Raw genomic sequence first — 12,305 nt, 5'->3', positions numbered from 1 at the left:
ACCGGTGTCATATGACCTGCGCTGTATAAGTTCGGTAGCGCGCAAGGGGTCGGCGGAGACTTGCGGTGCGGCGGGTTCAAGGAAGGGCGAAAGGGACACGGGTTTGTATCGTTGCGTCCGGTCAGCTGTCTCTACCGGTGTCTGTCTGTCTGTCTGCCGTCGTAAGGATGCGCGCGCTCGCCGTCATTGTTCTGCTGGCTTTCGTCGGCGGGTCTGCGGCCGACACACCGGCCAACTGCACCTACGAGGACCTGCTGGGCACCTGGATCTTCAGCGTGTACGACGTGGGCCACGATCGAGGCATCAACTGCTCCGGCACGGGTCAGACACTTTAGAGCATCGCGGCTGTCTGAATCATTGCTTTGTTTCGTTCACGCGGAAGTTCAGTTTTACTTTCGGTTTCATCCTGAGGTCTTCAGCCGAACATCTGTGCCTCTTTATATATAATAGACCTAATTACTGGTGCACAAAGATGCAATTCTGGATTTTTTGATAGTGTTAATAATACTGATGGTGCAGAAGTTTAGTATCGGTGTTATGCTTTGTCTGCTATTGCCGTGTTACTGAATCCATACCATAGTATTTCCAAGTTAATCCAAGTCAAAAAAGCATGGTTGTAGTAGTCATATTAGGTTTTTTTTATTAGTGTAAGTCCATTAGAGCATTTTTTTTTCTACTTAACAACATTATCTCACTAATGCTGCCTGAGAGTACAACAATCAGTAAAGCTGATTCATTTTGATAAATATTGTGTGTATCATTTCCTTTTCCCTTTTTATATGTTGGGTGTGTTTTTTAAAAACCCCACAAATGTGGTCTATGAAGGCATTAAAAGTGCATGAATATTCAAATGAACATTATAGGCAGCTTTGTTCGTATACTTCATTTACTTTATGATGTACAGAGTGCTATATATATATATATATATATATATATATATATATATATATATATATATATATATATATATATATATATATATATATATATATAGGCAGATATTGAATTGCAGACATTGTGTTTGCATATCCCCGAAGTTACTTCCTTACTTTTTCTAAATTAAACTCTTGACTTTTAAACAGGAAAGTCTGTGAAGACGGTGACCGTGGACCTGCAGAAGCTGTCTGTATCTGTGGATGATCTGGGTCACACTGGGTTCTTCACTCTCATCTATAACCAGGGCTTTGAAGTGGTGATCAATGACTACAAATGGTTCGGGTTTTTCAAGGTAAGCATGATGAGACACTTTTAGTCTCAGTAACGGCACATGACTGATCAGATGACTGTTTCATAACAGAAGGGAAATTCAGACCTCAGCTCTTTTATTGTACCACTTTTTTTTTTTTTTTTTTTTTTTTTCTGCCTGCTGCTGTGTTACTAGGATCTGGTTTCCTGTTATTTTAGGGCTCATACTATTATATATATTTAATTTATTTATATATTTTAGTTACTTATTTGCTTTTGTCATTAGCTATCGTTGTTAACTTTAACTTGTTAGTTATTTACCAAGTTAATGTTTTTTTTTTTTTTATTTGTCGATCAATTGCTTATTATTTTAGTTAACTACAGTAGTAACCTAGTAAAACTATTTATGGCTATTTTATGTAGTTTTTCACATTCCTTGCATTAAAATGATCACATGATGTTCCTTGGGAATCAATAAAATGCTTAAGTAATGACAGAACAAATGGAAATCGTAATTGTTCGTTTGTAAATATCGCGCTTTAACAGTAATGTTTTGAGTATAATTGTTGTTGTCTGTGTGTCTAGTACTCTCAGCAGGGTTCACAGGTGACCAGTTACTGTGATCAGACGCTGCCCGGCTGGGTTCACGATGTTTTGGGGAATAACTGGGGCTGTTTCACCGGGAAAAAGGTGCAGCCCATTCCACCCCGAATCGACGACAATCACATGCTTGGACTCCAACACCAACTGTAAGCGTGTCAGCAGTCTTTGTGTTTCGATTGGCCTTCAATCGCTCTTTACATCTTGATAAGATCTCATGTGATTTTCATCAACTTTGAGCGATCGGCTGATTTATTGGGCTGTGTCTCCAGGCTCATGAAGCTGACGTACACGAACAACGTGAGGTTTGTGGATCAGATAAACTCCGTTCAGAAGTCTTGGAAAGCGACGGCGTACAGCCTCCACGAGACCCTCACCATACAGGAGATGCTGAGAAGATCAGGAGGTCATGCTTCTCGCATACCACGGTACGCTCGCTTTAACTGGTGCAGTGAAAAATAAACGGCTCATGCCGAGTTATTAGAGTTCATAAATGTCTGGTGCGATCTAGTTGGAAGCATTTTACATTAAAAGTAATAAACTGCATGGGTGATTTATTTATTTTTTTCTCCCTTCTTCTGCAGAATATTGTGTACTGAATATTAAGAGCATGAGCATTTCATTTGGAAGATACATGGTCTGCTGGGATTTGATGCTGGTTTCTCTTTCTCTCTCAGACGTGTCAGGCCTGTGACGGTTTCTGCAGACAGTAAGATGGCAGCCGGTCTTCCAGAACACTGGGACTGGAGAGACGTGAACGGAGTCAATTATGTCAGCCCTGTCCGCAACCAAGGTGTGTGTGTGTGTGTGTGTGTGCAATCAAACATTGCTTCAGTCCTGTATTGCTCAAGTAAAGCATGTGATTTTTATCAGAAACCTCTTGGTGTTCTTTACTATCTGAAGTTGAGGGAATACATTCAATTATACCTGGGAATGGCTTCAATGTGCTGCTATTGATTTGATTTATAGGGTCTCTCTAATCTAGGAAGTGTGTGTTACTGAATGATTTAATCGTTCTTACCCCTTACGGTGGAAACATTACCAAAAAATTAACTTGCTTTATATTTATTTATTTTTTCTAAATGTTTTTTTTTTTTTTTTTTTTCACTGAAATGTACTATATATATATATATGCTTTATATTTATTTTTTTATAAATAGTTTTAGTAATGTATGTGCTTTTATATTAGTCGGGAGAGTTAATTTTCTCAATTGACAGTGTGTTCAAATTTACACTGAAATATGTTACTTTTTTCATGTAATTTTAGTTACTTTTTTCCAGCTTCTTTTAATTACTGCAAATGCAGTGTTTTATTTTTTTAAGTTATCATTATTGGTGAATTAATTATCAGCAATAGACTGGTGGGGTATTAATGCCACAGTTTTCTCTTGTTGGGTCATTAATTAGCACAATCTAATTATCCTCCTCTAGCACACTGCTGCACCATCTCGCTTTAAAATATATTTCACAACTTGCCATTTATTCTACAGATATCTGTGGGAAACTGATATTTTTGGACTGACGTGATTTAGTTTTAAGATCAGTGGTCCCATGAGCAAGATTATCAGACCTCGTCACTAGTCTGTTTAAAGCCTCCATTTCTTTGTCTTGCACCTATAAAGATTTGAATCGCGATATGACTTTTGAATGAGTTTTTTTTTCAGCTTACGTCCCTAAAGCATACTCCTCTCGGTTTACAATCTCATCTTTCCTAGCGAGTCTTTTAGTGTTGATGCGAAACCGTCTTGCTGGTCTCTTCTCTTTGAAATGAGCGTGAGGAGATGATCGGCTCTTCAAGCGCTTTTGGACGTGTCTGGAGTGGCTCGTTCCTTTCAGAGCCTTGATGGTGTCTCGCTTTTGTTAAGAGCTCCTTCAGATGCTCTGGATGCATTAGAGGAGGATTAAAGGACAGTTCTGGAAGGTTGTAAATTGTCACTTTTCATCTCTTGTTTGTCAAGCTCAATGCGGCAGCTGCTACTCTTTCGCCACTATGGGAATGCTTGAAGCTCGAGTCCGAATCCAGACGAACAACACGCAGCAGCCGGTGTTCAGTCCGCAGCAGGTCGTGTCCTGCTCCTGGTATTCTCAAGGTAAAAGCACATGTTGATGCACCGAGGCATTATTTAATGTGACCTGTATCTGTGCTGATCTTCTCAGGCTCGTCTGCGTGTTTGCACTTATAAAACCGTGAATGTTTGCTCAGGATTATAGTTACACAATCCGAGATCGGAATGGATTCTTTGCATAAATGTTTCTCCCCTTTTTTTTTTTTTTTTTTTTTCCCTTCCTGTAGGTTTTAAAAGGTCAAATAAGATTTATTTCTTTAGGAATGTAAAATTCCACACTACTTTACATTTGGTTTCATTACTTAAGCTTTAGCGCTGTTGAATGGGTCAGGTTTCAAGAATTTTTTTTTTTTTTTCTCATTTTAGTTGCATTTTAAGTCACCATTTCCTCTATAAAACCTAATGGGAGAATTAACTGAGAGAAATTAAAGCATGTTAAAGTGATTGGGTTTTATTAGATATTTTAAATAAGAGCAAAGGTAATAGTAGTGGTAATAGTGAAATTTTATTGCATTGTTTGTTTTTTTTGTTTGTTTTTTCATTTCTACCAGTTTTTTTTAATGCATGCATGCATGCTGCTATTATTATTATTATTATTATTATAGAAATGTTAAATTCTAAAATTGTTGCCTAAGTCATTGGTTTTTTTTTTTTTTTTTTTTTTTTTGTTTTTATTTATTGAATTTATAATAGTTTTGCCAAAAATTATTATTTTCAGTATTGATCGATTTTTATTATTTCAAGTATTGGAAACTTTTTTTTTTTTTTTTTTTTTTTTTTTTGACAGTAATGACCTTACCATTACCCCACATAATACATTTTGCAATAACTTTAACATTTTGGATTTGTGTCTGTATTTATTGATTCAATTTTTTTTCTTTTGTGTCTTCTGTTCAGGTTGTGACGGAGGTTTTCCATACCTGATTGGTAAATACATCCAGGACTTTGGCATTGTGGAAGAAGACTGTTTCCCGTACACTGGGGACGATTCTCCTTGCAAAGTACCTGAGAAATGCTCAAGGTACTACGCCTCCGATTATCACTACGTGGGAGGGTTTTACGGCGGCTGCAGCGAGGCGGCCATGATGCTGGAGCTGGTCAGGAGCGGCCCCATGGGCGTGGCCCTGGAGGTGTACCCGGATTTCATGAACTACAAGGAGGGCATCTACCATCACACCGGCCTCCGTGACTCCATCAATCCCTTTGAGCTGACCAATCACGCCGTGCTGTTGGTGGGGTACGGGAAGTGCCATAAGACCGGCGAGAAGTACTGGATCGTGAAGAACAGCTGGGGAAGCGGGTGGGGCGAGAATGGGTTCTTCAGGATCCGTCGAGGAACGGATGAATGCGCCATCGAGAGCATTGCTGTAGCTGCTACACCAATCGCCAAACTGTAGACGGTATAGACGCGCGGCCTGGTGAAGTTTTTCGATTTTAATTGAGTATTTTGGCAATTCTAAAAAAAGGGATTTTTTTTTTTTTGAGAAGTTGTAAACTTCTCAGTTGTTTGGTGAAATGGCCTTTTTAGGTCCCTTTTAGTTGCAAATGTTTTAATCGTGAAATGACAAGTCTCTAGATTTGATTCACTCTAATTTCCCAACTTTTCATACATTTTATGAAGCTTAAGTTAATTCCGGCTTCACGGTTCTCCTCTTTAGTTGTCATTTTGGTCTTGTTTTACATGAATCGACATCATCTCCGTCTCCAGAGCTTTGGCTTTCTCTTGCAGACCTCTAGGGAATTTATTCATCTTCTGTGCCTTTTACTGTTCTTTTTGGCAGCCCTTTAAGGAATAATGGTGAGGCCATTCAGTTTCTGCCTCTGCAGATTCCCTGGTTGTCACTTGGGAAAACTCCAGATTCGGCCTGCCTTCGATCACCTGCTCTTTCGATTGTCGCTTTCACCCAAAACCAACCCAGTCTAGAGTATGGTTTTAAGTTGATCTGAAAGTTTTCATTTTTGTACGTCCTGTCTTTTTAGATTTTGCAGTGCCGTGTTTTGCTGCAACTGACCTGATGCCTCAATATGTTCGTAATTTTCTACTTCAACGCACAAAGTTGATCCGTCCTTCTTTGCTTTATTCATGTGGATTTCCACAAGGACTCTATGTATGATTTAAAAAAAAAAATCATAATAATAATAATACCCTTTCGTGTTGGATCTGTGCTAATGAATGTCGGGTGCTTTCAGGTGCTGCTTATGTGTTTTTAAGAAAAAAGGATTTTAGTTTTTCATTGATCCATGTGGGCTCTGAATGTCACATTTACACTCTGCCTTGTAAATTTTTACACCGCTCTTTTAATCTGACACGGTCACTTTGTATTTAGGGAATGTCAAGTTGGCAGTTTCTCTCAGGAAAATCAGTACTTGTGGTTTAATGAACAATCACTTGAGTCCTTTGCCAACGTTTAAGCTGCTCAGGACCGTTTAAATCCTATGGTTTACCACAATTTCAGATTTTTGCCTTTTTTGTGCTCCTGTACGTGTCATGATTTTTAATAAAGTTGCTTTTAAGGTACCTTTGACCTGTGGTGTGTTTCACTTTTGTATAGCCTAAATGGGTGATGTCAAATTTGCATAAATTTATTCCATGATTGAATGGGATTTGATGCCGGTTCAGAACGCAAGTGGGCTTTGGTGATATCGGATGTTAACTATGTGCCATGGTATGGAAAATCAGTAAACCATGGTTCCAATGTCCAAAAGTGTGTGTGCACCGGCTTAACTATACTATATTACAGAGGTGAGCTAATTGAGTTACATTAATTTGGGTATGTCCGCATCTGAATGGAGGGGGGGATGCCTCTATAAAAACAAGTCTATGTAATGTCTCCATATAGACAGATAAAACGTTTGTTTTACTGGTGGTCGTTTAAGTTAACAGTATTACCAGGTTATATTTCAGGCCTTACCTACTCTTAAATATTCGCACATTTTTATAATTTAACAGTTGTTGGGGGCGTGGCCTCACGCCTGACGTTACCATGGTAACTATATATTTCATATCGGCGGTATACGCCACTTTTTGCTTCGGTAGTAGCCTAATTATTAACTTTTTCGACATCTGCACCTACCACGTCGACGAAGCGTCGACAGGCCCCTCCGTCTCTGGTCTCATGCTCGACTGACGAGTCACAAGTTGCGCTTTTCCCTCCGCGGGGCGTTTCTGTTTCTCCCCTCAGAGTCTGACCGCGGATCACACGCGTCCATGTTCGGCTCCATCTCGCACAGCCATGCAGAACCATCACCTGAAGGAACACTTGTATAAAATCCTGGTGATCGGGGATCTAGGTGTGGGGAAAACCAGCATCATCAAGCGCTACGTACACCAGAACTTCTCGCCGAACTACCGCGCGACAATCGGCGTGGATTTCGCGCTCAAAGTCCTCAACCTCGACCAGGAGACCGTCAGACTACAACTCTGGGACATCGCCGGTAAATTTGTAGGATTTTTGTTGTTGTTGTTTTTGGTTTTTTATATTTTTTATAAACCCTATTCCTGGAACTAATGCATATTTAAAGTTAGGTAATAAAATATAAACAAACAGGCCTGAATAAATAATTATAGCGACATAATTTTATAATTGCATTAATTTGTATAGTCATATATAATATTCCTTAGACGTTAACTATGTGCATAGTAAAGTTATTTATCTTTACTTTTGACTTGTCACAAAGTTGTGAATAACTCTCATATAATGGATAGATAGATAGATAGATAGATGGATAGAAATCATTGCAATCTATTGCTTTTCGGTTTTCTTTTTAATGCTAAAAACCGAGAAAGTACATTCAGGTCTACATTTTTGCAGTTTCCTATTTAACTTTGCATGCATAATTTACATAAAGGCTTTGTGTAACTTTGTTATGTGGACCGAACGTGTTCAAAAAGCCTATTTCGTAATAATCTTATTACCAAGTCGCATTGTTTTATTCTCAAGTCTCTCTTGAATAAGGTTCCTCACGCGCGCGCCCTGCGCGGTCATGTGTTCGTCGCTCATGTGAGAGAGATTTCCAACGAAAAAACAGAAGGAAAACAGGAACGCCGTTGTAGAAAGGAGATGAAATGAGCAGGGACACCAGAGAGGAGCCTGATTTGTCATTGTTTAGTCGCTCCCGAGAGAAAACAAACAAATCAACTCCATTATAGAGGCATTTAAGCACTTCAAAGTTTGCCTGACTGAATGCCTTTCCATTTGATATAGAAAAGCTTTTTGTTGTAAACGGCAACTATTTGTTTCTCAGTTGCTGGACGTCCCATGTTGCTAACGTTCATTAAGAAGTTATTTTAAGGTCTACTTTTTTAAAATGTTAAAAAAAAAATTCTAGTTCAGGCAGACATTCCATTTTAGAATGTTGCTTTTCGTTATTGTTTGAACATTCTGAAACGACCTTTCAATTACGCACAGCTTCAAGAAGAGAAAAAGCATTCCACGAACAATGTAAAATATTGGTTTTGTGCTGACATTTTTAGAATACCACTAAAGTTTCCATCGCTCTCTTCTTAGTTTCCCAGTCTTCGCTCCGCTGCTCCAGTAACTTCTGACACTAATCCTGAGCGCTGAGCTTTAAGTTTAGCGGCGTGAGGCTGGAGCTCAGTGGAGTTGATCAATATGAGCCGTTGGAATGTGCTTTTCCTCATTAGCCATGTCCAGGCTTTAGTTCGGACCCTCGGAAAGCACGATCACATGCATCAGAGAAAAGAACAAGCAGAAAGAGTGAAATTCTCTCGCATTAACCCAAGGCTTCATCTGGAAATAAACCTCTCTTTGTTGTCTTTGTGTTCTGCAACGATCACCATGAAGTCACGGCGAACCTATATAGCTGGTATTTACAGAAGACTCTTGTGCGGTTTGTTCTGATTTTCAATTTCTTCCGCAGGCCAGGAGCGTTTCGGCAACATGACGCGGGTGTATTATCGAGAGGCCATGGGAGCCTTCATCGTTTTTGACGTCACCCGGCCATCGACGTTCGAGGCGGTGACGAAGTGGAAGGAGGATCTTGACGCCAAGTTGAGTTTATCCAACGGGAAACACGTGGCGGCCGTGTTGCTCGCCAACAAGTGCGATCAGGGCAGGGATGTTCTCACTAACAACGGCATCAAAATGGAGCAGTTCTGCCAGGAGAACGGCTTCGTGGGATGGTTTGAAACTTCAGCAAAGGTACGACATGAATCATTTAAAAATAGTTTTCACATCAGCATCAGAGTCTTCAGATATTCAGTGTGATCTGCACAGAGGTTAAAGGTCAAGCGAAAGGTCACGGTAGATGGTTTGCTTGACAAAAGTCAAAATTGTGAGATAAAAATGGCTTTAGCGGATGTTTGAGATTTGCTTTCAATTGAGTTCATACAACAAAAAGTTGAGAAAACTCAAATAATAAAAAAAATGGTTGCTTCAAACTTAAAGTCTTCTCCACTTTTAATTTTTTTACAGCTGCTCAAGAAACATTTCTGATTATTATTAATGTTGAAAACATCACACGTTCTGTTTTTCAGGGCTTTTGACGAATAGCAAGTTCAAAAGAACAGCGATCGTTTGAAACGGGAATCTTTTGTATCGTTATAAATGTCTTTACTGCCACCTTTGATCGATTTAACGCGTCCTCGCAGAATAAACTCTTACTGACCCCAACCTTTTGAGGAGTGGTGCATGTGAAGTGAATGATCTGTTAGACTTCTCCTTTTGTGCTCCAAGGAAGGAAATGATAACAGAATCCAAATTTTGGATGAGCTATTTTATTGAGAGGCAGTAAATGCTGTCTGACCTTCTCGGCTGTTTCATAGGCGTTATTTGTAACGAGTCAGGTGTGTTTGTGTTTGAAGATCATTAGAGCTGACAAAAGCGTTCACACGCTTTCTGCTGACTCACAGTCCTTCGGCTACAGTACGTCATGAATATTCACGAGTTAATTAATGCAGGTGTGTGAACACTTACTCTCTCTCTCTCTCCAGGAGAATATTAATATAGATGAGGCCGCACACTGTCTGGTGAAGCACATTATAGCTAATGAGAATGATCTGCTGCAGTCAGAGGTTGCAGACACCATCTCGCCGCAGCAGGAGTCCAGCCGCAGAGGAACCTGCTCGGAGTGTTTCAGGTCCTGAAGAACATCTCCGGAGGGCCCCCCATTCAACCTCATCCTGGCTCTTTCGAGTCTTTCCATCACGTGTCTTCTCTTCTCATTCACATCTCTGTTTATCTGTGTCAGCGCCGAAAGGCAACCCTGTCGCTGTGTCTCGGTTTCCATGGTAACAAGACTTATCGAACACTCTGCAGAGCAGAAAAGAGAAAGCGACAGCGGTGAGAAATTCACGTGCGGAACTTCGCGAGAACTTCAGGTTCACGGCGAATCAAAACACCAAAAGGCCAATGCTGTATTTTACCGTCCATTCTTTAATTTTAGTATCACTTTTACTGACCTGCTTTGCTGTTAATCCATATTTCTGCCGATTAACAGAAATGGGCTGAATAAGCGAAACCAATAAATTACGAATGTTTTACTTTTGCCCGCCGAGCAGAGCGAAACTCCGTATTTTCCCTTTTTTTTTTTCCTCCTTTTAAGTCAAGATGTTCATGAATTATGTATGCCGGTCGTAAAAATATTAATGAATTTGAACGTTTCTGGTACATGCAATTTGCAGATGTTTCTCAAACAGGGTTTCTGCAGGTTTTCCGACAGTAAACGTAAGACTTTTTAAGCAAAGAAAATGTAATAAATATGTTAATTTGGTGTCTAAATGTAAATGTCTTGTATTCAAAATGCAAAAGTACAATTACTTCTTTATTTCACACACACACAAAAAAAGCATAAGGAAATAACTATCACTGTACCTTCACGCTGCAAAAAGTGCTTGTTTTCCAGTCTGAAGATTCTTAAAGAAAACATTTATTTCAGGAGAACAAATATCTGCCAATGGGCTGAGAAAAATCAACAAAGGGAAAACAAGTTTTCATTTCCCACTGACAGATATTCGTTCTTATTTTAAACATGAACTGATTTCATTTTGCTCAATTTCTCAGAAAACAATGCTTCATCTATTCAGTTGGCTTCTTAAGTGAATGTATTTTTATTTATAGATTTAGATATTTGTATTAGAAAACGAGACACGTAACATATAATTATCAATTTATGAAGTCTTTCTGCATTGATTTAAGGCATTCATTTGTAGAAGGTCCAATGATGTGCTTTGTAGACCTGCAGAAACCCTTCAAACCCGTGATTACTGTTTTTCATTTGTTTCAAACACTATGGTGCCATCAACCAACAATATTTGTTATTTTATTTATCGATTGTTAGTTTTATATATATATATATATATATATATATATATATATATATATATATTAGAGCATATATGATGATGTCCTGTAAATACCCCTGTATTTACCCAGTATACAGCAGAATAGAGTTAAAGTATTAATAAACATAATCTTTAATAAAGTGCGTGTGTTCCCTCTGTGCTTGTGTTTCTCACTGCTGTTGGGATTTGAGTGTGTCGAAACGCTGCATGATTGTGTGTGAGGGTGTAGTTATTAGGCTTTGTTGTATTATTTAAAAGAAACGTTTGCGCGATTATAGATGAAGCAACAGAAGGCTCTGGAGATGCTGGTTTTAAACAAATGCTTTGCTCGGAGCAGAATCAGCTCAAACACATCACTCCAGAGAGATTGAACACGAGCATCCAGGGGTGTAGTAGCCATTTTATAAGTTTGTTAGAGGTGATGTGAGCCTCTAACAAATTATGCACTTAATGTAGAAAGTAAGTTCATTTTCATATAATAAATTCTAAATAGAACACCAATTGGAGATATACTAAAACATACGTTTTCTGCACAAAACAAATTGGTTATATTGGGGAAGAATGATTCTAACCCAACAAAAGTTCAGTTATGATCAGTTATGTCTCGTTTTAGCAGACGCTTTCATCCAAAGTAAGAGAACATTTGAGACCCTGGAGCACAAAACCAGTCACAAGGGTCAATTTTGAAATTGAGATTTGGGCCATATATCATATGAAAGCTGAATAAATAAGCTTTCCATTGATGTTTGGACAGGACAACTAAAAATCTGGTACCTGGGGGTGCAATTGATAACCTATATTTACATTAGTATCTTCATGGAACACAATCTTCACTTAATATACTAATGATTTTGACATAATTTGACATAATTTTTGCATTCGTTTCGGACCCCGTTAAGTACCCATTCACACCTCGCTCGAACGAACGAAATCCAAGATGGCGGAGATAGCGCATCGCTACAACACCTGTGTTATTGTGGTCCAGGACATACATCTATATATAATTCTCTATTATGGATCAGTGGTCCAGGGTCACATTTAACACACACCGGATCCTTTACGACGTGATTGTATTGTCTTTTGTCGCTCGCAACCAGTTTAGACGCGACGTTACAGTGTGTTAAACCGCAACACGGGATTTGATAGCGACT

General features: G+C 39.0%; 2 protein-coding genes across 2 annotated transcripts; both read left to right on the top strand.

The window, feature by feature from the left end:
• Positions 1-17: 17 nt before the first annotated feature.
• On the top strand, positions 18-6,369 carry ctsc (cathepsin C). Its single transcript, XM_043258740.1, has 7 exons — positions 18-321; positions 1,083-1,228; positions 1,771-1,934; positions 2,058-2,213; positions 2,463-2,578; positions 3,744-3,875; positions 4,749-6,369. The coding sequence occupies exons 1-7, from the start codon at positions 168-170 to the stop codon at positions 5,246-5,248; spliced, it is 1,368 nt and encodes a 455-aa protein (XP_043114675.1). The 5' UTR covers positions 18-167; the 3' UTR covers positions 5,249-6,369.
• Positions 6,370-7,019: 650 nt separating this feature from the next.
• On the top strand, positions 7,020-11,149 carry rab38a (RAB38a, member RAS oncogene family). The gene is made up of 3 exons (XM_043258763.1): positions 7,020-7,286; positions 8,733-9,013; positions 9,805-11,149. The coding sequence occupies exons 1-3, from the start codon at positions 7,085-7,087 to the stop codon at positions 9,955-9,957; spliced, it is 636 nt and encodes a 211-aa protein (XP_043114698.1). The 5' UTR covers positions 7,020-7,084; the 3' UTR covers positions 9,958-11,149.
• Positions 11,150-12,305: the final 1,156 nt, after the last annotated feature.

Source organism: Puntigrus tetrazona, chromosome 15 (assembly GCF_018831695.1).
Source record: "Puntigrus tetrazona isolate hp1 chromosome 15, ASM1883169v1, whole genome shotgun sequence".
Lineage (NCBI taxonomy): Eukaryota > Metazoa > Chordata > Actinopteri > Cypriniformes > Cyprinidae > Puntigrus > Puntigrus tetrazona.
Note: the sequence above shows the minus strand (reverse complement) of the source record. Positions and strands in the feature narration are given on the sequence as shown.